Consider the following 21,875-nt stretch of genomic DNA (forward strand, 5'->3'; position numbering starts at 1 on the left):
TGTGCCATCGCTGAGAAATCGCTGGGAAAATCTAAAGTTTTGTATAAATATTGATGACGCATGGTATGCTGATCTGTAGAAGGAAGCTGAAATGTATAGGCTATAGTGGAGGCGGGGGTGAAGGGGTGGTAGCAATGACTCATTTCGTAGTCATCGTTTCAAGGAGTAAATGCTCTTGAAGAGCAGCACTTAAATGGATCCAGGGCTTTCCATTAGGAGCGCACTTGGCTATCTGAATTAGTATCCGATACCTCACCTCGGTCGAGAAAGCGTAGCATATCACAAAAGCCCGCAGTTATTAACACCCTGTCCTTTTTACACCTTACAATGCTCCTTTTTCATCTTTCTTTTTGCTTTTCCGTATACTTGACATTTGTTGCTGTTCAAACCATCCGGGCAAGTGTCAAGAGTTAGGTGAGTAACGGTCCAGTGAAAATGTTTGATTGCTTCGGTCAATGGGATCGATTTTTTAAAAAGAAGTAACTCATTTATTGCAATCTATTTTTAGTTGATTGTCAACATATATGTTATTAATGTTTTCATGTATTGCATAGGCTACTTTGATGTACAGTATTGGAAAAATAGTCTAAGGAGAACGAAATGTAGACTAGTATTGGTTTAAAATTATATCCAAGTAGATTGAAAACAGTTCAATTTATGCGAATCACAGTTATGGTCAAAAAGACGGAACATCTACTCGACTTTTTCATTCTCTCAAAACGCTTCCTTCTAGTGTCTATTTATTTTACCTTTATTTAACCAGGCAAGTCAGTTAAGAAAAAATCTTATTTTCAATGACGGCCCGAGGAACAGTGGGTTAACTGCTTGTTCAGGGGCAGAACGACAGATTTGTACCTTGTCAGCTCGGGGGTTTGAACTTGCAACCTTGCGGTTACTAGTCCAACGCTCTAACCACTAGGCTACCATAGTTCAACAAACTTTGCAATTTTCAATACTAGTCAATAACCTAATCAACGTTAAATATATGACGCTTTTGCAGAGCCTAGATTGTGTAGTTTAAATTTGTACAATGAAATAATTCTAAAACCTATAGCCTATGTGCTTGCTACAGTAGGCTATAACGATGTATGAAATAATATGTTTAATTGTTTGTTGCGTTGCACCTTGCATTAGCCTTGAAGAGCAAGCAGTAAGGAGAAACAGTCCATAGTTAGGCCATGGCTTCCATAGCTTCTTTCTTTCTTTCTTTGCAGAGGAAATAGTATGTTGTTCTTATAAATTGTGTATTTGTATTTATTTTATGTATTTTTCCCACTGGGCCTTTTGTATATTCATTGTCTTCCATCAGTTTTTCATGTAATAGAATTGAGCTGTGAGAGGTCACCACAGAGTCCATTCATGTATGAAAAAACAAAGTGTGATTAAATCAAATCAAATCAAATGTTATTTGTCACATACACATGGTTAGCAGATGTTAATGCGAGTGTAGCGAAATGCTTGTGCTTCTAGTTCCGACAATGCAGTGATAACCAACAAGTGATCTAAATAACAATTCCAAAACTACTGTCTTATACACAGTGTAAGGGGATAAAGAATATGTACATAAGGATATATGAATGAGTGATGGTACAGGGCAGCATACAGTAGATGGTATCGAGTACAGTATATACATATGAGATGAGTATGTAGACAAAGTAAACAAAGTGGCATAGTTAAAGTGGCTAGTGATACATGTATTACATAAGGATGCAGTCGATGATATAGAGTACAGTATATACGTATGCATATGAGATTAATAATGTAGGGTAAGTAACATTATACAAGGTAGAATTGTTTAAAGTGGCTAGTGATATATTTACATCATTTCCCATCAATTCCCATTATTAAAGTGGCTGGAGTTGGGTCAGTGTCAATGACAGTGTGTTGGCAGCGGCCACTCAATGTTAGTGGTGGCTGTTTAACAGTTTGATGGCCTTGAGATAGAAGCTGTTTTTCAGTCTCTCGGTCCCAGCTTTGATGCACCTGTACTGACCTCGCCTTCTGGATGATAGCGGGGTGAACAGGCAGTGGCTCGGGTGGTTGATGTCGTTGATGATCTTTATGGCCTTCCTGTAACATCGGGTGGTGTAGGTGTCCTGGAGGGCAGGTAGTTTGCCCCCGGTGATGCGTTGTGCAGACCTCACTACCCTCTGGAGAGCCTTACGGTTGAGGGCGGAGCAGTTGCCGTACCAGGCGGTGATACAGCCCGCCAGGATGCTCTCGATTGTGCATCTGTAGAAGTTTGTGAGTGCTTTTGGTGACAAGCCGAATTTCTTCAGCCTCCTGAGGTTGAAGAGGCGCTGCTGCGCCTTCTTCACGACGCTGTCAGTGTGAGTGGACCAATTCAGTTTGTCTGTGATGTGTATGCCGAGGAACTTAAAACTTGCTACCCTCTCCACTACTGTTCCATCGATGTGGATAGGGGTGTTCCCTCTGCTGTTTACTGAAGTCCACAATCATCTCCTTAGTTTTGTTGACGTTGAGTGTGAGGTTATTTTCCTGACACCACACTCCGAGGGCCCTCACCTCCTCTCTGTAGGCCGTCTCGTCGTTGTTGGTAATCAAGCCTACCACTGTTGTGTCGTCCGCAAACTTGATGATTGAGTTGGAGGCGTGCGTGGCCACGCAGTCGTGGGTGAACAGGGAGTACAGGAGAGGGCTCAGAACGCACCCTTGTGGGGCCCCCGTGTTGAGGATCAGCGGGGAGGAGATGTTGTTGCCTACCCTCACCACCTGGGGGCGGCCCGTCAGGAAGTCCAGTACCCAGTTGCACAGGGCGGGGTCGAGACCCAGGGTCTCGAGCTTGATGACGAGCTTGGAGGGTACTATGGTGTTGAATGCCGAGCTGTAGTCGATGAACAGCATTCTCACATAGGTATTCCTCTTGTCCAGGTGGGTTAGGGCAGTGTGCAGTGTGGTTGAGATTGCCTCGTCTGTGGACCTATTTGGGCGGTAAGCAAATTGGAGTGGGTCTAGGGTGTCAGGTAGGGTGGAGGTGATATGGTCCTTGACTAGTCTCTCAAAGCACTTCATGATGATGGAAGTGAGTGCTACGGGGCGGTAGTCGTTTAGCTCAGTTACCTTAGCTTTCTTGGGAACAGGAACAATGGTGGCCCTCTTGAAGCATGTGGGAACAGCAGACTGGTATAGGGATTGATTGAATATGTCCGTAAACACACCGGCCAGCTGGTCTGCGCATGCTCTGAGGGCGCGGCTGGGGATGCCGTCTGGGCCTGCAGCCTTGCGAGGGTTAACACGTTTAAATGTCTTACTCACCTCGGCTGCAGTGAAGGAGAGACCGCATGTTTTCGTTGCAGGCCGTGTCAGTGGCACTGTATTGTCCTCAAAGCGGGCAAAAAAGTTATTTAGTCTGCCTGGGAGCAAGACATCCTGGTCCGTGACTGGGCTGGGTTTCTTCTTGTAGTCCGTGATTGACTGTAGACCCTGCCACATGCCTCTTGTGTCTGAGCCGTTGAATTGAGATTCTACTTTGTCTCTGTACTGACGCTTAGTTTGTTTAATAGCCTTGCGGAGGGAATAGCTGCATTGTTTATATTCGGTCATGTTACCAGACACCTTGCCCTGATTAAAAGCAGTGGTTCGCGCTTTCAGTTTCACGCGAATGCTGCCATCAATCCACAGTTTCTGGTTAGGGAATGTTTTTATTGTTGCTATGGGAACGACATCTTCAACGCACGTTCGAATGAACTCGCACACCGAATCAGCGTATTCGTCAATATTTTTATCTGACGCAATACGAAACATGTCCCAGTCCACGTGATGGAAGCAGTCTTGGAGTGTGGAGTGATCTTGGTCGGACCAGCGTTGGACAGACCTCAGCTTGGGGGCCTCTTGTTTAAGTTTCTGTCTGTAGGCAGGGATCAACAAAATGGAGTCGTGGTCAGCTTTTCCGAAAGGGGGGCGGGGCAGGGCCTTATATGCGTCGCGGAAGTTAGAGTAACAATGATCCAAGGTTTTACCACCCCTGGTTGCGCAATCGATATGCTGATAAAATTACTGAGCATTATACAATGGGTGTGTCTAATCCTGAATGCTGATTGGCTAAAACCGCATTCCAGCTGGTGTATATTCTACAAATGACCACCTGCTAAATCTATGATGTTAAAATGCCTATTTACTCTGTTTAATTTGACTGCGAAATCCACTGTCTCATCAGCCCAGCCAGGCAATTTATATCTCCACTACAAAGAACATCTAGCCATTATCTCATCTTTTAGACTAAAATGTAGTTTTCAACAGCGGAGATTAGTATAAACATTGCTGTCTGTCTCTCCGACATTTGCAACATTGCTTCAATATTCATATTCGATCTACAGCTGTCGCATAGTAATGAACTTGTCACGAGTCGGGATTACATAGACAGGCAGGCAGCTTTTGTCAGCCAGTCAAAATCATGAATAAGCATAATTTTATGGATATATACAAAGAAAATGAAACGAAGTGCAGCTAGTCTACAGTCTTTCCAGCTTCAGTTTCAAGGAATTGTGTTTGCTGTGTTGTTGTCTATTTCCTATGAACAATAGTGTCCTGACGAGGATCACATTTTCTATACCAGGTGAAATCGCGCCTCATTAGCTCATCGTTATTGATGTATCCAAATAAATTCCACTAGAAAACAGCTTAAACAAATGCAAATGCATCTACTTTGTTTTTATTCTGGCTGCACTGTTTGACGTGACAAAGTTAGCCGTAGTTGGCTAGCTAGCAAGCAAGGGATAAGTATGGCAATAGAACATTTAGATCAAATAACTGGGTCGTGTCCATAGATACAGAACAAAAACGACTGGATCGTGTCTCTGGCAACTGAACCGATAGAAAGAACGACCAGCCAGCTTTGGTAGCAACCCTCGATTTGTGTCAGGACTATATCTTCTGGAAGGATGAAATAGTATGAATAAATGAATCAAAATAAGGTTTTTAATGAAAATATGTAAATCATTATTTGAATATTTTGGTAACTCGTTGTATAAAAGTGATAATGCCCTCAAAGCCAGTGTTCGGAGGATATATTGGCACGGTTTGCCGGCCTCCGATTTCGTCTCGGCCTAACAACACCCGTGCCAATATATACTCCAAACACCGGCTTCTCTGGCATTATGACCTGACTGGAGCTAATGGTCGGAGACAGGGAATACCACCATACTACTGCAATAATGTGATAATTGTTCATTAAAGCGTACCAGTAATTGTGATGTAATCATGGACAGAATGGATGTTGCTTTAGGGGCAGTCATGTCTGCCGTTATGTGGACACACTGTCTCAGGCATAATGTAATGCTTTTACCATCCCTAATTTGAACAAATCCTAACAGGCACCATTTAGAGGGGGTTGGCTGTCTGTGCAGCTTGTTAGACACAAACAATCCTTGTTTTCTTGATTTGAGTATAATGTTTTTGCGGTTTGGGTTTGTGGTAATTTATTGAGGCATTTCATGTTACCTGTGCACCTGAGTCTGGTATGCACCTAATTTCTAACATCCAGATGTTGCTTACAAGGCACTATGCTGAGGGAAACTCATTAAGTAATGCTTTCATGTGTGACAATGATGCAAATGTCATTGTTGTTTATTCATAACTTTGCCATGGGCAGTTTTTTGTTTGTCCCACGCGCTTCAGTGGCTAAAATCAGACACTGTCTTAGCACCCTATATTTCCCTTAAATCAAATGAGCACTCTCTCATCCTGCTAGTACACTACCCAAGTAAGTATCTGTGCATTAGAGACCTTTCTAACGCCTAGAAAACTCTGATTCAAACTCCCATTCAACAGCTATGCAAACATTATAATGTCAAAATACGTTTGTTGATCACTAAAATTAACATGGAGTTTTGCTGAGCAATTATCTTCATTTACTCCTGTCACGGTTGGTATGTGCTTCCAAAAAAGGTCTAAATAAAAATGAAATAAAAAATGTACAAGCAAAATGACTATTTGGCACCTCCAATTTATGAGCTGTTGTAGACTTCCGACCTGTGAGGGGCAGTAATGAGTGATTGGAGGTGCAGAATATGATTTTTTTGGGTTGCTTGTACATTTTTATTTAGACCTTTTTTGGAACAACAAACGTATTTAGACATTAGAACGCTTTCAGAGCTGGTGAATGGGAGTTTGAATCTGAGCTTTCGGGGCGTTAGAGAGGTCTAAAGATACTGGTTCAGCACCTATATTGCCCTTAAAGCAAATGAGCACTCTCGCCCTGCTAGGACACAAGCCAAGCGCTGTTGTGTGTTATAACCCACACCGTGAGTAATATTATTGCACCATCCCAGTGTTCTCTCCAGCAGCACACCACACGCAGGAACTAGTTGGAGGTGTGAATGTAAGTGGCATCTGGCTGTACACAGGAGTTCACCAGGCTGCTTCAGCAGCTGCTCAGCCAGTGTGGAGCAGGACTCTGTGGGGCACAGAGGAAAGGTCATGCTGCGGTAATAATAATGTGATGGAGGAGAGAGGGGAGGAGGACAGTAAGGGACTAAGTCATGTTTTAATTTAGACCCATCACTAACGGTCCACTTTCACCTATTCTGTATGGGAATGGATGATATGCATACAAAGTACAAGAGAATTGGTTAGAATACATAAACCTTGACACTGATGGATTTATAGTCTAAGAGCTGCACTCAGATGAACTTCTAATGTCATCATCTAAGTCAAAGCTGCTTATCATAACCCAATATAAACCAAACTAGGGCTGTTTCCATCCACTTTTAGTATTCTACTGTGTTGTCAGGCATTCGATCAAATCTACAGTATATTCCATATATGACGTCCATGTACCAAATGCCTTTGAGCAGCAGAGACAAGGCTGATGAGATTCATTTTACATCAGTCAGACAGTGGGTGTTTTCTGTGGGACATTGTGAAAAATACATGTAGCTATGTCCTCTATTATGAAAGTTTACTCTTTGAAGGCGAAGGAGAGACAGCTCGAAAGATTGTTGCATCTCCACCATACAACAATGTCAAGATGAATTACAGTGCCTTCAGAAATGATTCCCACCACTTGACTTTTTCCACATTTTATTGTGTTACAATCTGGGATTAAAATTGATTTAATTGTAATTTTCTTCTCAATGAGCTACACAAAATACTCTTAATGTCAAAGTGGAAGAAAAATTTGAACATATTTTTTTAAATTATGGAAAATAAAACACTAATGTACCTTGATTGGATAAGTATTCACCCTCCTGAGTCAATACATGTTAGAATCACCTTTGGCAGCTATTTCAGCTGTGAGTCTTTCTGGGTAAGTCTCTAAGAGCTTTGCACACCTGGATTGTACAATATTTGCCCATTATTCTTAAATATATTATTCAAGCTCTGTCAAGTTGGTTGTTAATCATTGCTAGACAGGCATTTTCAAGTCTTGCCATAGATTTTCAAGCCGATTTAAATCAAAACTGTAACTAGGCTACTCAGGAACATTCAATGTCATCTTGGTAAGCAACGCAAGTGTATATTTGGCCTTGTGTTTTAGGTAATTGTCCTGGGTAAATTTGTCTTACAGTGTCTGTTGGAAAGCAGACAGAACCAATAATATGATGGAGGAGAGAGGGAAGGAGGACAGTAGGGAACTAAGTCATGTTTTAATTTAGACCCATTACTACCCGTGTGTGTTTTTTTCACCCATTGATTCCACTTTCACCTATTCTGTATGGGAATGGATGATATGCACACAAAGTACAAGAGAATTGGTTAGAATACATAAACCTTGACACTGATGGATTTATAGTCTAAGAGCTGCACTCAGATGAACTTCTAATGTCATCATCTAAGTCAAAGCTGCTTATCATAACCCAATATAAACCAAACTAGGGCTGTTTCCATCTACTTTTATTATTCTAATGTGTTGTCAAGCATTCGATCAAATCTAAATTCCATAGATGACGTCCATGTACCAAATGCCATTGAGCAGTAGTGACAAAGCTGATTAGATACATTTAACATCAGCCAGACAGTTGTTTTTTATGTGGAAGATCTTGAAATATAGAGCACACATAGCTATGTCCTCTATTTTGAAAGTTTACTCATTGAAAGAGAAGGAGAGAAAGCCAGCTGTGAGTCTTTCTGGATAAGTCTCTAAGAGCTTTGCACACCTGGATTGTACAATATTTGCCCATTATTCTTTTTTAAACTTATCAAGCGCTTTCAAGTGGGTTTTTGATCATTGCTAGACAGCCATTTTCAGGTCCTGCCGTAGATTTTCAAGACGATTTAAGTCTAAACTAACTAGGCCACTCAGGAACATTCAATGTCGTCTTGGTAAGCAACTCCAGTGTATATTTGGCCTTGTGTTTTAGGTTAATGTGCTGCGGAAAGGTGAATTTGTCTTCTAGTGCTTGTTGGAAATCAGACTGGAAAACAAGCTTTTCCTCTAGGATTTTGCCTGTGCTCTCTTCCGTTTATTTATTTTTTTAACTTAAAAATTAATCACAGGTCCTTTGTCGATGAAAAGCATACCCATAACATAATGCAGCCACCACCATGCTTGTAAATATGAATAGTGGTAACCAGTGATGTGTTGTGTTGGATTTGCCCCAAGCATAACGCTTTGTATTCAGGACAAAAAGTTCATTTCTTTGCCACATTTTCTGCAGTATTACTTTAGTGCCTTATTGCAAACAGGATGCATGTTTTGGAATATTTTTTATTCTGTACATGCTTCCTTCTTTTCACTCTGTCATTAATGTTAGTATTGTGGAGTAACTACAATGTTGTTGATCCATCCTCAGTTAATTCCTATCACAGCCATTAAACTCTGTAACTTAAAAAAAAATGCTATTGGCCTCATGGTGAAATTTCTGAGCAGTTTCTTTCCTCTCTGGCAACTGAGTTAGGAAGGGCACCTGTATCTTTGTAGTGACTGGGTGTATGGATACATCATCCAATGTGTAATTAATAACTTCACCATGCTCAAAGGGATATTCAATGTCTGCTTTTTATTACCCATCTACCAATGGGTGCCCTTCTTTGCAAACCATTGGAAAACCTCCCTGGTTTTTGTGGTTCAATCTGTGCTTGAAATTCACTGTTCGACTGAGGGACCGTACAGATAATTGTATGTGTAGGGTACAGAGATGGGGGTAGTCATTTGAAAATCATGTTAAAAACTATTATTGCACACAGAGTGAGTCCATGCAACTTATTATGTGACTTGTTAAGCAAATGTTTAGCTTATTTAGGTTTGCCATAACAAAAGGGTTGAATAATTATTGACTCAAGACATTTCAGCTTTTCATTTTGAATTAATTTGTAAACAATTCTGAAAACATGATTCCACTTTGACATTGTGAAGTAATGTGTGTAGATGGGTGACACAAAGCCTCAATTTAATATATTTAAAATTCAGGCTACAACACAACAACAAAATGTGGAAAAATTCTAGGGGTGTGAATACTTTCTGAAGGAAATGTATACAGTACATGAAAGGACTGCATGTCTTAAGACAGATGAATACATTTTTATGTCATAAAAGTCAGCAATCAAATCCAATTTTATATGGAAGCTTTCCTTCTATTCCATTCTTAGGCTACACAGATAAATTGAGAAAAAGGCATAGATTTGCTCAGCATTTGCAGCAGGTGCAAAGTCTGCACCTGCTTTTCTTTCAAAAAGGAAATGTATTCAGGATGAGAAAAGGGATTGTATCTCCCATACAATGGGACTGGATAGGGGCCAGATAGGTAATTTTAAGCAGCTAATGATATTGAAACACGTGGCAGAATACAAATTGTGGCTGTCTGAAGATGTTTTAAAAGATGTAGCGACTTGTCTTACTGAGGTTTGATTTTGCATGAGATCTGTTGTGGTGGTTGGATGTCATACCAGCTTATACTTAGTCTTACTCAGACCAAAGCATCACTGTGGCTGTATCTCTTTTTTTTCAGGGAGAGTCATGCCACAGATGCACAGTGACTATTCAACTCATCCACATCCAAGCTGAGGCTGTTCCCACTTTCAGGAGGCTTGGCCAGACTTGCCCTGGGACTGGCCTGTCTCTTCACCTGTAATAACCCTGCTACCTCCTGACTCCTACTCTGGCTAGCGGTCTGGTGTGGAGCTCAAGCTCAGTGAGAATACCTTTCAGTATTCTCTTCCAGTTGGATTGAGCCAAACTAAAACCAAACTACTCAGATTGCAGATATTCACTGTCCTCTTCCCACTATTCTACATTTTTGATATGACACAGACTTGCCCTTGTACACTTTGAAGTAGGTATTGGGAAGATCAGAGAGATCGACCTCAGAGCTATGCCTATGATCATGATCCTCAGTAACCAAATACGACTCTGACAGGTCAGACTGTCAGAGTCAACTCCACACTCCATCAAATATCTTTTGTGGTCTCCAACTGTATTTTAACTTGTGGCTTAACATCAAGCACAATCTCAAAATGGATTATGATTTCTGTGTTAAATAGCATTCCTCTGCATACACAATGTGTGTCTCGCTCAGTGTTTAAAACAAGAACATAGCTTACTATTTTTGATTCATCTTAATTGCTCATTAGATTGAGACATCATCAGTCAAATTATAATTTGACATGACAGTCTTAATGTGATCCTTATTGTAATTATTTTAATTTCTCAGGAAAGTGCTCTGATGTCCTTGTCTTCTCTCAGCAAACATAACTGTCTGCAGTCTGTTTATCAGTCTACTGTTACAGTACAGGGCAGCACAGTGTATCAATACTGTATAGAGAACAGATGGTTCCTATAGCAGACAACATGAACATGACCCCAGAGCCTCCGACACAGAACTGCTCCAACTGCAGCCAGGCGTTTGTCCCAGAGCTCAATGTGATCAAGGCTGTGGCGCTGGGACTGATACTTGGGACCTTCATCATATTTGGGGTTTTTGGTAACATCCTGGTTATCTTGTCGGTGGTCTGTCATCGACACCTACGCACAGTCACACACTACTTCATTGTCAACTTAGCGGTGGCAGACCTCCTGCTGAGCTCCATCGTGCTGCCCTTCTCTGCCACCTTTGAGATCTTAGGGTACTGGGTGTTCGGACGGCCATTCTGCAACGTGTGGGCAGCGATGGATGTGCTGTGCTGCACAGCCTCCATCATGAGCCTATGTGTGATCTCAGTGGACCGCTACATCGGGGTCAGCTACCCGCTGCGCTACCCAGCGATCGTGACAGAGCGCAGGGCACTGCTAGCTCTGGTGGGCCTGTGGGCTCTGTCTGTCACAATCTCTATCGGCCCTCTGTTTGGCTGGAAGGAGCCGGCGCCTGAGGATGAGTCTATCTGTAAGATCACAGAGGAGCCTGCCTATGCCATCTTCTCTGCTGTGGGCTCCTTCTATCTCCCGCTGGCCATCATACTGTCTATGTACTGCAGGGTGTATGTGGTGGCCCGCCAGGAGAGCCGAGGCCTGAGGGAGGGGCACAAAACAGACAAGTCAGACTCAGAGAGCATCACACTGAGGATCCACCGCGGCAACACGGCTGTGTCTGAGGACGAGGCCCTGCGCAGCCACACACACTTCGCCCTGCGCCTCCTCAAGTTCTCCCGAGAAAAGAAGGCCGCCAAGACCCTGGGCATTGTGGTTGGCTGCTTCGTGCTCTGCTGGCTGCCTTTCTTCCTGGTTCTGCCCATAGGTGAGTGTTACCCATTGTACCTAGGCTCCGTACCTTGTAGACCGTGCTCCACAGCTGCTGTTTCATGCTGTTAATGCCACCTCCTTTTGTATCTACACTTGGCAAAATAATTTATGAGGGTTTATAATTAAATTGCATTGCAGAGATGGATGTAGGAGGGAGTGTGGGATGACTCCCAAAATAGATGTTCACAACAGTCTCATGCAAGCCTTTCTTATGTCATACGGTATCAACCATAGAAATAGAACAAGTTTATTTATGTGTGTAATAAATCACTGATTTTAGGTTATGTGAGGCTGTTGGATGATGTAAAATGTAGTCTATTGTCGCATTAATCAACAATGGGCTGCATCTGCAAAGATTTACTTTCATTGATGACACTAATTAAAACTGGTTTACAAATAGAAACCATCTGAAGTAACGCAAATGTATCATTAAAAAGAGTACACTAATCAAAGTATTTGTTTGAGCTGTGCAAAATGTCAATCTTCTCCTCGCCCTTATGTTATTTTACTTGTCATACATGACAGCTTTTGTCTAACTTAACTACCAAACATTTTTTTTGTAGTATATGCAGTTGAAGTCAGAAGTTTACATACACTTAGGTTGGAGTCATTAAAACTCGTTTTCCCACAAATTTCTTGTTAACAAACTATAGTGTTGGGAAGTCGGTTAGGACATCTACTTTGTGCATGACACAAGTAATTTTTCCAACAATTGTTTACCGACAGAGTATTTCACTTATAATTCACTGTATCAAAATTCCAGTGGGTCAGACGTTTACATACACTAAGTTGACGGTGCCTTTAAACAGCTTGGAAAATTCCAGAAAATTATGTCATGGCTTCAGAAGCTTCTAGAAGCTACATAATTTGAATCAATTTGAGGTGTACCTGTGGATGTATTTCAAGGCCTACCTTCAAACTCAGTGCCTCTTTGCTTGACATCATGGGAAAATCAAAAGAAATCAGCCAAGATCTCAGAAAAAAATTGTAGACCTCCACAAGTCTGATTCATCCTTGGTAGCAATTTCCAAATGCGTGAAGGTACCACGTTCATCTGTACAAAAATAGTACGCAAGTATAAACACCATGGGATCATGCAGCCGTCATACCACTCAAGAAAGAGACGCGTTCTGTCTCCTAGAGATGAACGTACTTTGGTGTAAAAAGTGCAAATCAATCCCAGAACAACAGCAAAGGACCTTGTGAAGATGCTGGAGAAAACAGCTACAAATGTATCTATATCCACAGTAAAACGAGTCCTATAACGACATAAACTGAAAGGCTGCTCAGCATGGAAGAAGCCACTGCTCCAAAACCGCCATAAAAAAGTCAGACTACGCTTTGCAACTGCACATGGGGACAAAGATCGTACTTTTTGGAGAAATGTCCTCTGGCCATCAGACTGTTAAACAGCCACCACTAACATTGAGTGGCTGCTGCCAACACACTGACTCAACTCCAGCCACTTTAATAATGGGAATTGATGGGAAATGATGTCAAATATATCACTAGCCACTTTAAACAATGCTACCTAATATAATGTTTACATACCCTACATTATTCATCTCATATGTATACGTATATACTGTACTCTATATCATCTACTGCATCTTTATGTAATACATGTATCACTAGCCACTTTATCTATGCCACTTTGTTTACATACTCATCTCATATATATACTGTACTCGATACCATCTACTGTATCTTGCCTATGCCGATCTGTACCATCATACATTTACATTTAAGTCATTTAGCAGACGCTCTTATCCAGAGCGACTATCTTTATGTACATATTCTTTATCCCCTTACACTTGTGTGTATAAGACAGTAGTTTTGGAATTGTTAGTTAGATTACTTGTTGGTTATTACTGCATTGTCGGAACTAGAAGCAAGCATTTCGCTACACTCGCATTAACATCTGCTAACCATGTGTATGTGACAAATACAATTTGATTTGATTTGATTTGGTCTGATGAAACAAAAATATAACTATTTGGCCATAATGACCATTATGTTTGGAGGAAAGCCGAAGAACACCATCCCAACTGTGAAGCACAAGGAGTGGCAGCATCATGTTGTGGGAATGCTTTGCTTCAGGAGGGACTAGAGCACTTCACAAAATAGATGGCATCATGAGGCAGGAAAATTATGTGGATATATTGAAGCAACATCTCAAGACATCAGTCAGGAAATTAAAGCTTGGTTGCAAATGGGTCTTCCAAATGGACAATGACCCCAAGCATACTTCCAAAGTTGTGGCAAAATGGCTTAAGGACAAAGTCAAGGTGTATTGGAGTGGCCATGAAAAAGCCCTGAGCTCAATCCCATAGAAAATTTGTGGGCAGAACTGAAAAAGCGTGTGAGAGCAATGAGGCCGACACAAGCTCTGTCAGGAAGAATGGGCCAAAATTCACCCAATTTATTGTGGGAAGCTTGTTGAAGGCTACCCAAAACATTTGGCCCAGGTTAAACAATTTAAAGGCAATGCAACCAAATACTAATTGAGTGTATGTAAACTTCTGACCCACTGGGAATGTGATGAAATAAAGAAATGCTGAAATAAATAATTCTCTCTACTATTATTCTGACATTTCACATTCTTAAAATAAAGTGGTGGTCTTAACTGACCTAAGACAGGGAATTGTTACTGGGATTAAATGTCAGGAATTGTGAAAAACTGAGTTTAAATGTATTTGGCTAAGGTGTATGTAAACGTCCGACCCCAACTGTACATACACTTACAATAATGTGGTATTTCATGTGGAAATAATGAAATAAAAAAGTAATTTCAGTAGCTTTTATTTCAGAGCACACAATGCCCAATAACAAGTATAATTGCCATAAACATTTACTGATGTTATCACAATCTTTGAATAGAGTCAGTATTATTTTAATAGAAAACTGATTGATGAACATTTCAGATTAGGCCCATTATCCTCATCATTTCATTTGATTAAATTATTGTGTTTACTATTGTGTAGAAAATATAGAGAGGATGTTCACACGAACACGCACACACGCACGCACACACACACGCACACACACACACGCACACGCACACGCACGCACACACACACATTAGAAAGTGATAGAGATAGAGAGCTACAGAGAAAGATAGAGTACGTTTGGAACTTCCATTCATTCATTTCCAAGACACCAATGTCGATTTTTGTTATCCAACCATAGCCGTAAGTGCTTGTGAAATTGATCGTTTTTGGTGTTAATTGAATGGTTTTTCGGAAGGCCACTGAGGAGTTACTGCAATTTGGGCCAGGTGTCTCAGTGATGCAGTGCAGGCAACAAAGTTAAAAGCTGTGACCGGGTCTGGTACTAGGCTAGCCAGACACTGGGTCATCATAGGATTCTTCAGACAACAGAGATACTCTAAGCATGGGTGCGTGGTCACTTTCAGTCAGCCTCTGTCCCAGTCATCTTCTCAGTGTGATCAAAGAGCTGCTGTGGTTGAAAGAAAGTGTCTTTCCAGTTTGGCTGGTCTGTGAATAAGGCAACCTCACAGAGAGTTACACATAAGAAACTGTATTTGAAGAGTTGAACGCTATATCCACACATTTTTCACATTTGTATTTTTTCACCAGAAATGATTGCTTATGGGTACCTTCATGTGTGTGTAAAATATTACTGTTGTCAGATATATTATTCATAGATTTGAGAGAGTATGAAAATTTTTTTTTTGCTAAACGCTATATAGTCATTGTTTAGCTGGAATGGCATGTTCGTGTCCTGTATATCATTTGTACATTTCTTTACTAAAGATGTAGTTATTTGTTCCATGTGACTGTGTAAAACCAAGCAGTCCTACTTATTTCTCTGAGTGAGGTTTGTCTTTCTGAAATTAAACCATGACATGACAGATTTTAAACTAATACGTATCTGTCAATGAACAACCCCCATGCCATGATTAGATAGTGAAATAAAACACATTCATCTCATTCATAATGTCTTTAAACAATACAAGCAAATTTACCAACATTTCTGAAAATTGGTATAGCGTTTTGGAATGAAACTAATCATTTCCAGAGGACATATGTATGTGGTTCTGTACAAAGATAATGAATATACTATACATAATGAACATAACATAACAATGACTGTTTAACACGTAGTAGCATCAACTACTATTAATGACTGGCATTAGTAACAACCAACAGTAAATGCACACAAGTTTCAATAACAACATCACTCACGTCTGTCCACGCACTCCACTTGGAGAAAGACTGATGAGGCTCTTACCTGAGCAGGCAAAAGGACTGTCTGCTGTCCTGCCCCCTAGCAACCTCCCTAGCAACCTCCCTAGCAACCTCCTTAGCAACCTATAGGTGGCCTGGTAGCTGAGGTAACTCAGAGTTTGGGGAGCCAGTTTATGATCCCCTAGTCTCTCTGGCAACATCGGGGAATGGGTGGAGTGAGCTGCATGAAGTTAGGAGTGCTGAGCACATGCTGCCGGAAACTTTCTTTTGTGTCATACTTCACACACACTTTTCAGACAACAATTTTCTCTCTCTCTCTCTCTCTCTCTCTCTCTCTCTCTCTCTCTCTCTCTCTCTCTCTCTCTCTCTCTCTCTCTCTCTCTCTCTCTCTCTCTTTCTCTTTCTCTCTCTCTCTCTCTCTCTCTCTCTCTCTCTCTCTCTCTCTCTCTCTCTCTCTCTCTCTCTCTCTCTCCCTCGGCATCTATTTATCTTGCACATAGAGGCATTTTCATCAATGTGATCACAGTAGGAAGGAAAGATAAAGTCTGCTTGTTAGCTTAATCATTTCAGTATAGGATGAATGTGGGAAGAAAATACAAATCAAATCAAATTTAAGATCAAGTCAACTCCTTTCTAACCCCTCAGGGTTCCGATTTATTATACACTCTCATGCTCAGAAATATAGTAACTGCAATAGAGAGCTAGGGTGGTGATTCTACTCCCTTACCATGTCTGGACAACATGTCACAATGTTATGTATTATTATGCTGTTAAATCACAGAACCGTTTTCAAGTTAAGATTGATTGTGTTCAGCTGGGGATGGTTATTCTTGTTTGCTTTGGTTTATTGGGGCAGGCTTTATTTCTTCTTTAAGAGGGAAACTTACCCTTGTGGGGATTTGAGTGGGTCAAAAGGGTTAAAGAGGGCTATCACTGTCTTGGCAGTGTGTTTATTTTGAGACTGGTTTGTTCCAGTAGCTATTTAAAAGGCATGACCAAGAGCTACGCAACTGTTTACTCACACGTTGACAAGGTAGTGGTATCTTGTCTGCTGGTGCTGTGGTCGTTAGTCGGTAGTTGCACTTGTGCCTACCATGCATATTTGGTATTGTTATCTTAAATCATTATTGACATTATGAATTATATTTGGGGGTGTTGGTAGTGAGCTACAGTATTAGAGCAGTAGTGTGCTTCTGTGTCTTCCTGGATGTATGGCAACGTCTCACTTGGGAAGTGAGCACATTTATTGGTCATCCATGATTTATTTCTCACTCTATATTGTTTTCCGTCGCTATAAATCACTGTATACCCTCTGTTTGGTGCAGTAGAGGGAGAGAATGAAACCAAATTATTTGTTTAGCTTGTTTAACATGCTTTGCATCACTGTCTTTATTGTGTCAACTTTTCATAGAAAAATTAGGCTTCCTGAGTAACGGCAATCAAGTTTCCAGGATGTATGAATTCAGTAGTAAGAAGAGTAGTAGAATAGCTCTTGCTTGTTGCACAGTAGTCATCTGAGATGTACTTGACACGGAATCATATCTACTCAAACTTCACCTCCTTTCCTTCGCTCCTCTCTCTCTCTCTCTCTCTCTCTCTCTCTCTCTCTCTCTCTCTCTCTCTCTCTCTCTCTCTCTCTCTCTCTCTCTCTCTATCCATCTCCACATCACTAAAAGTTGTCCAACATTTCACAAGACAGCTCACCCAGCCTACCTTTGAAGATAGACGCTCAAATTCAAGGCCATCCAAGACATTAGCCATTTAATTATTTTAATGTGTCGAGCATTGGCTGTGAAAAGTCCTTCATGTAATGTGCATGTTAAACCATTTTAATCTACTTCACTATTAAGTGTGCAGCTCACACTCTATCACACTTTCTCCCATGAGCCCCTGTAGTAGGATTTATGAAGGCAATTTTAAATCAACTGATACCTTGATGTCAATACCTTGATGTTAATCAGTTTTCTTCCCTTTATGTGTGGCATGTGTGTCCGTGTCTAATTCTCTCTCTCTGTGTGTGTGTGTGTGTGTGTGTGTGTGTGTGTGTGTGTGTGTGTGTGTGTGTGTGTGTGTGTGTGTGTGTGTGTGTGTGTGTGTGTGTGTGTGTGTGTGTGTGTGTGTGTGTGTGTGTGTGTGTGTGTGTGTGTGTGTGTGTGTGTGTGTGTGTGTGTGTGTGTGTGTGTGTGTGTGTGTGTGTGTGTGTGTGTGTGTGTGTGTGTGTGTGTGTGTGTGTGTGTGTGTGTGTGTGTGTGTGTGTGTGTGTGTGGCCTATTATAGGTTCCATATTCCCGGCATACAGACCTTCGGACACAGTTTTCAAGATCACCTTCTGGCTGGGCTACTTCAACAGCTGCATCAACCCTATCATCTACCCCTGTTCCAACCAGGAGTTTAAGAAGGCCTTCCAGAGTATTCTGGGAGTGCGCTGTCTGAGAGCCCAGCCAAGAGCCACTCATCACCTAGGTCCAGGCCTCAGTCAAGCCCAGGTCCAGGGTCATTCTCTCACTCTGAGAGTAGATGGCAGAGGTGACCCCTCCCGTCTTAGCCCCTCCTCCTCCATAGCCCTGTCCCGCACACCCTCCTCTAGGGATGACAGAGAGTGGAAGATAGAGACAGGACAGGCTAAGGTGGCCCAACTGTGCAGTAGGAGTCTGCTGAAGACCTGCTGCTGCATCAGAGACGGGAGCCTCAACCAGGGGCCCAGCCATCCCCAGCCCCCTCCACACGGGGACATGCCCACCATTAAGATCCACCAGCTGTCTTTCTGTGAAAATGGAGAGGCCGTATAACCAGAGATAATGATGGAGTAAATCATTTTGAATGTCTCTGGTATGAATACTGTAGTTCTTCTTCTCTTAAACAAAGCATGGTCTACCCTCAAGGTCCAGTGCTATTAAAGGAAACTAAAGTGAATAGTGAATACATTTCTAAGCCCAGTGGAGTTTACAACGATGGAACATTAATAATAGCTGGTGGAGATGGTCGATGAAATTCTGAAATATGACTGCAGATACACAATGGCAGTGTTTAAATTCATGACTGTTTGTTTTTACACACTAAACCAAGGTTTTACCTCGAGATGATGACACTCTTTAAAGGTCCAATGCAGCAGTTATTATCTACATATCAACTAATTTCTGGGTAACAATTAACTACCTTGCTGTGATTGTTTTTAAATTAAAATGATCAAAAAGTAACATTACATTTACATTTTAGTCATTTAGCAGATGTTCTTAATCAGAGCGTCTTACACTAGTGAGAAACAAAAATAGCTTCTTGGCGAAGAGCAATTTCTCAAGCAAGAATTTTGCTAAGGATGTCTGGTAGTGGTCTGAGTGGGAAGGGGAAAATGGAAAATTAGCTGTTATTGGAACTCTCTTTCTTATTGGTCTATTAACTAATTTACCACCTGGTGATGCCACCAGGCAGGCCACAACTCTATCCAGCTCTTACACTAAAAGGGCATCATCATAATTTTCACATTTCACAGTATTATTCCTACCTCATAGTGTGGAAATATATATAAAACACACTGTACTGGGCCTTTAAGACAAGTGCACATTCTCTCAGGTGGTCTTTGCCACTCTTCACACTTTACCATCCAGTTGATTTGAATAGTAAAGAAAACCGTCCAAATTACTATTCCAATCTAATGCCAAAAGTGATAGTTCCCCAAGAGCAAAATATACCCCCCTTTTAAATATACATGTTAGAAAAAGTTTTCCATGGGGATCTTACTGGGGTCTACACTTTAGCTATATCAATATATGTATTATTTATTCCAGATATTCTTGATAAGATATTGGGGTTTGTGAAGTTATTTCTTAAGAAGGACCAAATTGTGTGTTCCTTGTGTAATGTTTACAAGTTGTATACTTACAAAGAATATTACCAATGCATTCTAGGTCAAGTCTGTACATATGTAATTGGTGGTAACCTCACAAATTGTTCAAAATTGTAATCATTCTCCCAGTGTCTTACCCTTTACCAAGCTCTTGTCCCGTTGTGAGAATAGTGTGTGACTGTGTGATACTGTGACATCACTCCCAGTCTCCCTGGGGAGTCAGAGGGCAGGCACAATGCCCATCACAAATGAATCACACCATACTGTCCACAGCAGGCTGGAACCCAAGAGGATACTGTCCTTCCATGTCACGTATTCCAATAAACAGAGTATGAGATATTCTCAGTTTGGGAGTTGCAACATTACTTTGAGAATCCTTTTTTTGGGATTTCATGGACACACATGTTTCATAAACACGCATGAACAGTATTGCTTTGTACTCCAACATTCCCACGATACCACTTTCCAATCTCCACTGCCAGACAGAAGATTAACTTCCTCCTTTGGAATTCTGAGGGATCATTTCATGGGTTTTGACCTCATAACTGCTCCCAAGCCTCTAAATCCACCATAAACCAGTGAGAAATTTGCCTTCATACTGTAGCTCAGGCTTTCCAGTATCAGAGAACCATTTGCAAATTGCATCCATACAGTGGAGGCTCCTCAGAGGAGGAAGGGGAGGACCATCCTCAGTGAATTTCATAAAAATAGTGAAATTAAAAAGGTTATCCTTTTTAGATTAAACTATACTAAATATATTCACGTCACCAAATAATTTTATAAAACACACTGTTTTGCAATGAAGCTCTACAGTAGCCTCAACAGTACTCAGTAGGGTAGCACCATGGTGTAGCCGGAGGACAGCTAGTTTCCGTCCTCCTCAGGGTACATTGCCTTCAATACAAAACCTAGGAGGCTCATGGTTCTCACCCCCTTCCATATACTTACACAGTAATTATGACAACTTCTGGAGGATTTCCTCCAACCTATCAGAGTTCTTGTAGCAGGGACTGACATGTTGTTCACCCAATCTGTATCAAAGCATTCTACAGGAGAACGTCATCCATCTGTGAACTGAAGCTAAAGCGCATCTGGGTCATGCAGCAAGACTGATCCAAAACACACAATCATGAAAATGGCTAAAAAGCAGCAAATTTGAAGTTTTGGAATGGCCCAGTCAAAGTCCAGACCTAATCCCAATTGAGATGTTGTGTCAGTTCATGCTGGAAAACCCACAAATATTGCTGAGTTACCGCAGTTCTGTATGGAAGGATAGGACAAAATTCCTCCACAGCGACATGAGAGACTGATCAACAACTACAGGAAGCGTTTGGTTGAAGTCATTGCAGCTAAAGGTGGCACAACCAGTTATTGAGTGTAAGGGGGCAATAACTTTTTCACATAGGGGTATTGGGTGTTGCATAACTTTGTTTATGAAATAAAGGAAATAAGTATGCAATTGTTGTGTTATTTATCAACTCAGGTTCCCTGTATCTAATAATAGGTTTTGGTTGAAGATCTGATAACATTCAGTATGAAAGATATGCAAAAGTAGAGACATTTAGACAGGGGAAAAACATATATTTTACAGCACTGTATATATCATTGTAATTTTTTTTCACTTTCACTTAGCAAGCAAATGCAGCTAGCTAGTTTAGACTACTCAAACACCCACCTCAAAGGAGAGGGATGGCTATCCAACGCTATGGCTGTCCAACACTGGAATGCTTTCAAGTCAAGGCAAACTTTTGGTTTTATAAATTTATTGTCAACAGGGCCCCTTGATGTAACTGCTAAACTGCTTGCTGACTGTACACTTTACTGCATGATTGTAGCGGATTTACTAATGCGTTAGTTCTAGTAGCTATGTTTACTAGCTATGATGTTAGCTAACATGGTGACAACGATGTAGGCTGTGTGTAGCGGTTATGATATGAAGGTTTGGCTTGGAAAAGTTTTTCTGCCTAGCTGATGTGTTGTGCACTGAAGTCCACAAGCGAAGGGAAAATGTGAGAGGAGTAGAGTGCGTAGATGCAAGAAGGAATTCTACAACGAGCAAAAATATAATGCTCTTTCTTTGTGGCTGCTATGAAAGTGAACTGTGTTTGCATGTGATCAGGGGTGTATTCATTCCACCGATTCTGTTGCAAAACGTTTCTTAAACAGAAGCAAACGGAACAAAATG

The 21,875-nt window shown here is 41.2% G+C and overlaps 1 protein-coding gene across 1 annotated transcript; it reads left to right on the forward strand.

The window, feature by feature from the left end:
- The first annotated feature begins 208 nt into the window (after nt 1-208).
- On the forward strand, nt 209-21,102 carry LOC118358296 (alpha-1A adrenergic receptor-like). Its single transcript, XM_035735941.2, has 3 exons — nt 209-414; nt 9,909-11,630; nt 18,124-21,102. Exons 2-3 carry the CDS (start codon nt 10,727-10,729, stop codon nt 18,633-18,635), a joined length of 1,416 nt encoding a protein of 471 aa, XP_035591834.1. The 5' UTR covers nt 209-414; nt 9,909-10,726; the 3' UTR covers nt 18,636-21,102.
- The last annotated feature ends 773 nt before the right edge of the window (nt 21,103-21,875 follow it).

Source organism: Oncorhynchus keta, chromosome 25, assembly GCF_023373465.1.
Source record: "Oncorhynchus keta strain PuntledgeMale-10-30-2019 chromosome 25, Oket_V2, whole genome shotgun sequence".
Lineage (NCBI taxonomy): Eukaryota > Metazoa > Chordata > Actinopteri > Salmoniformes > Salmonidae > Oncorhynchus > Oncorhynchus keta.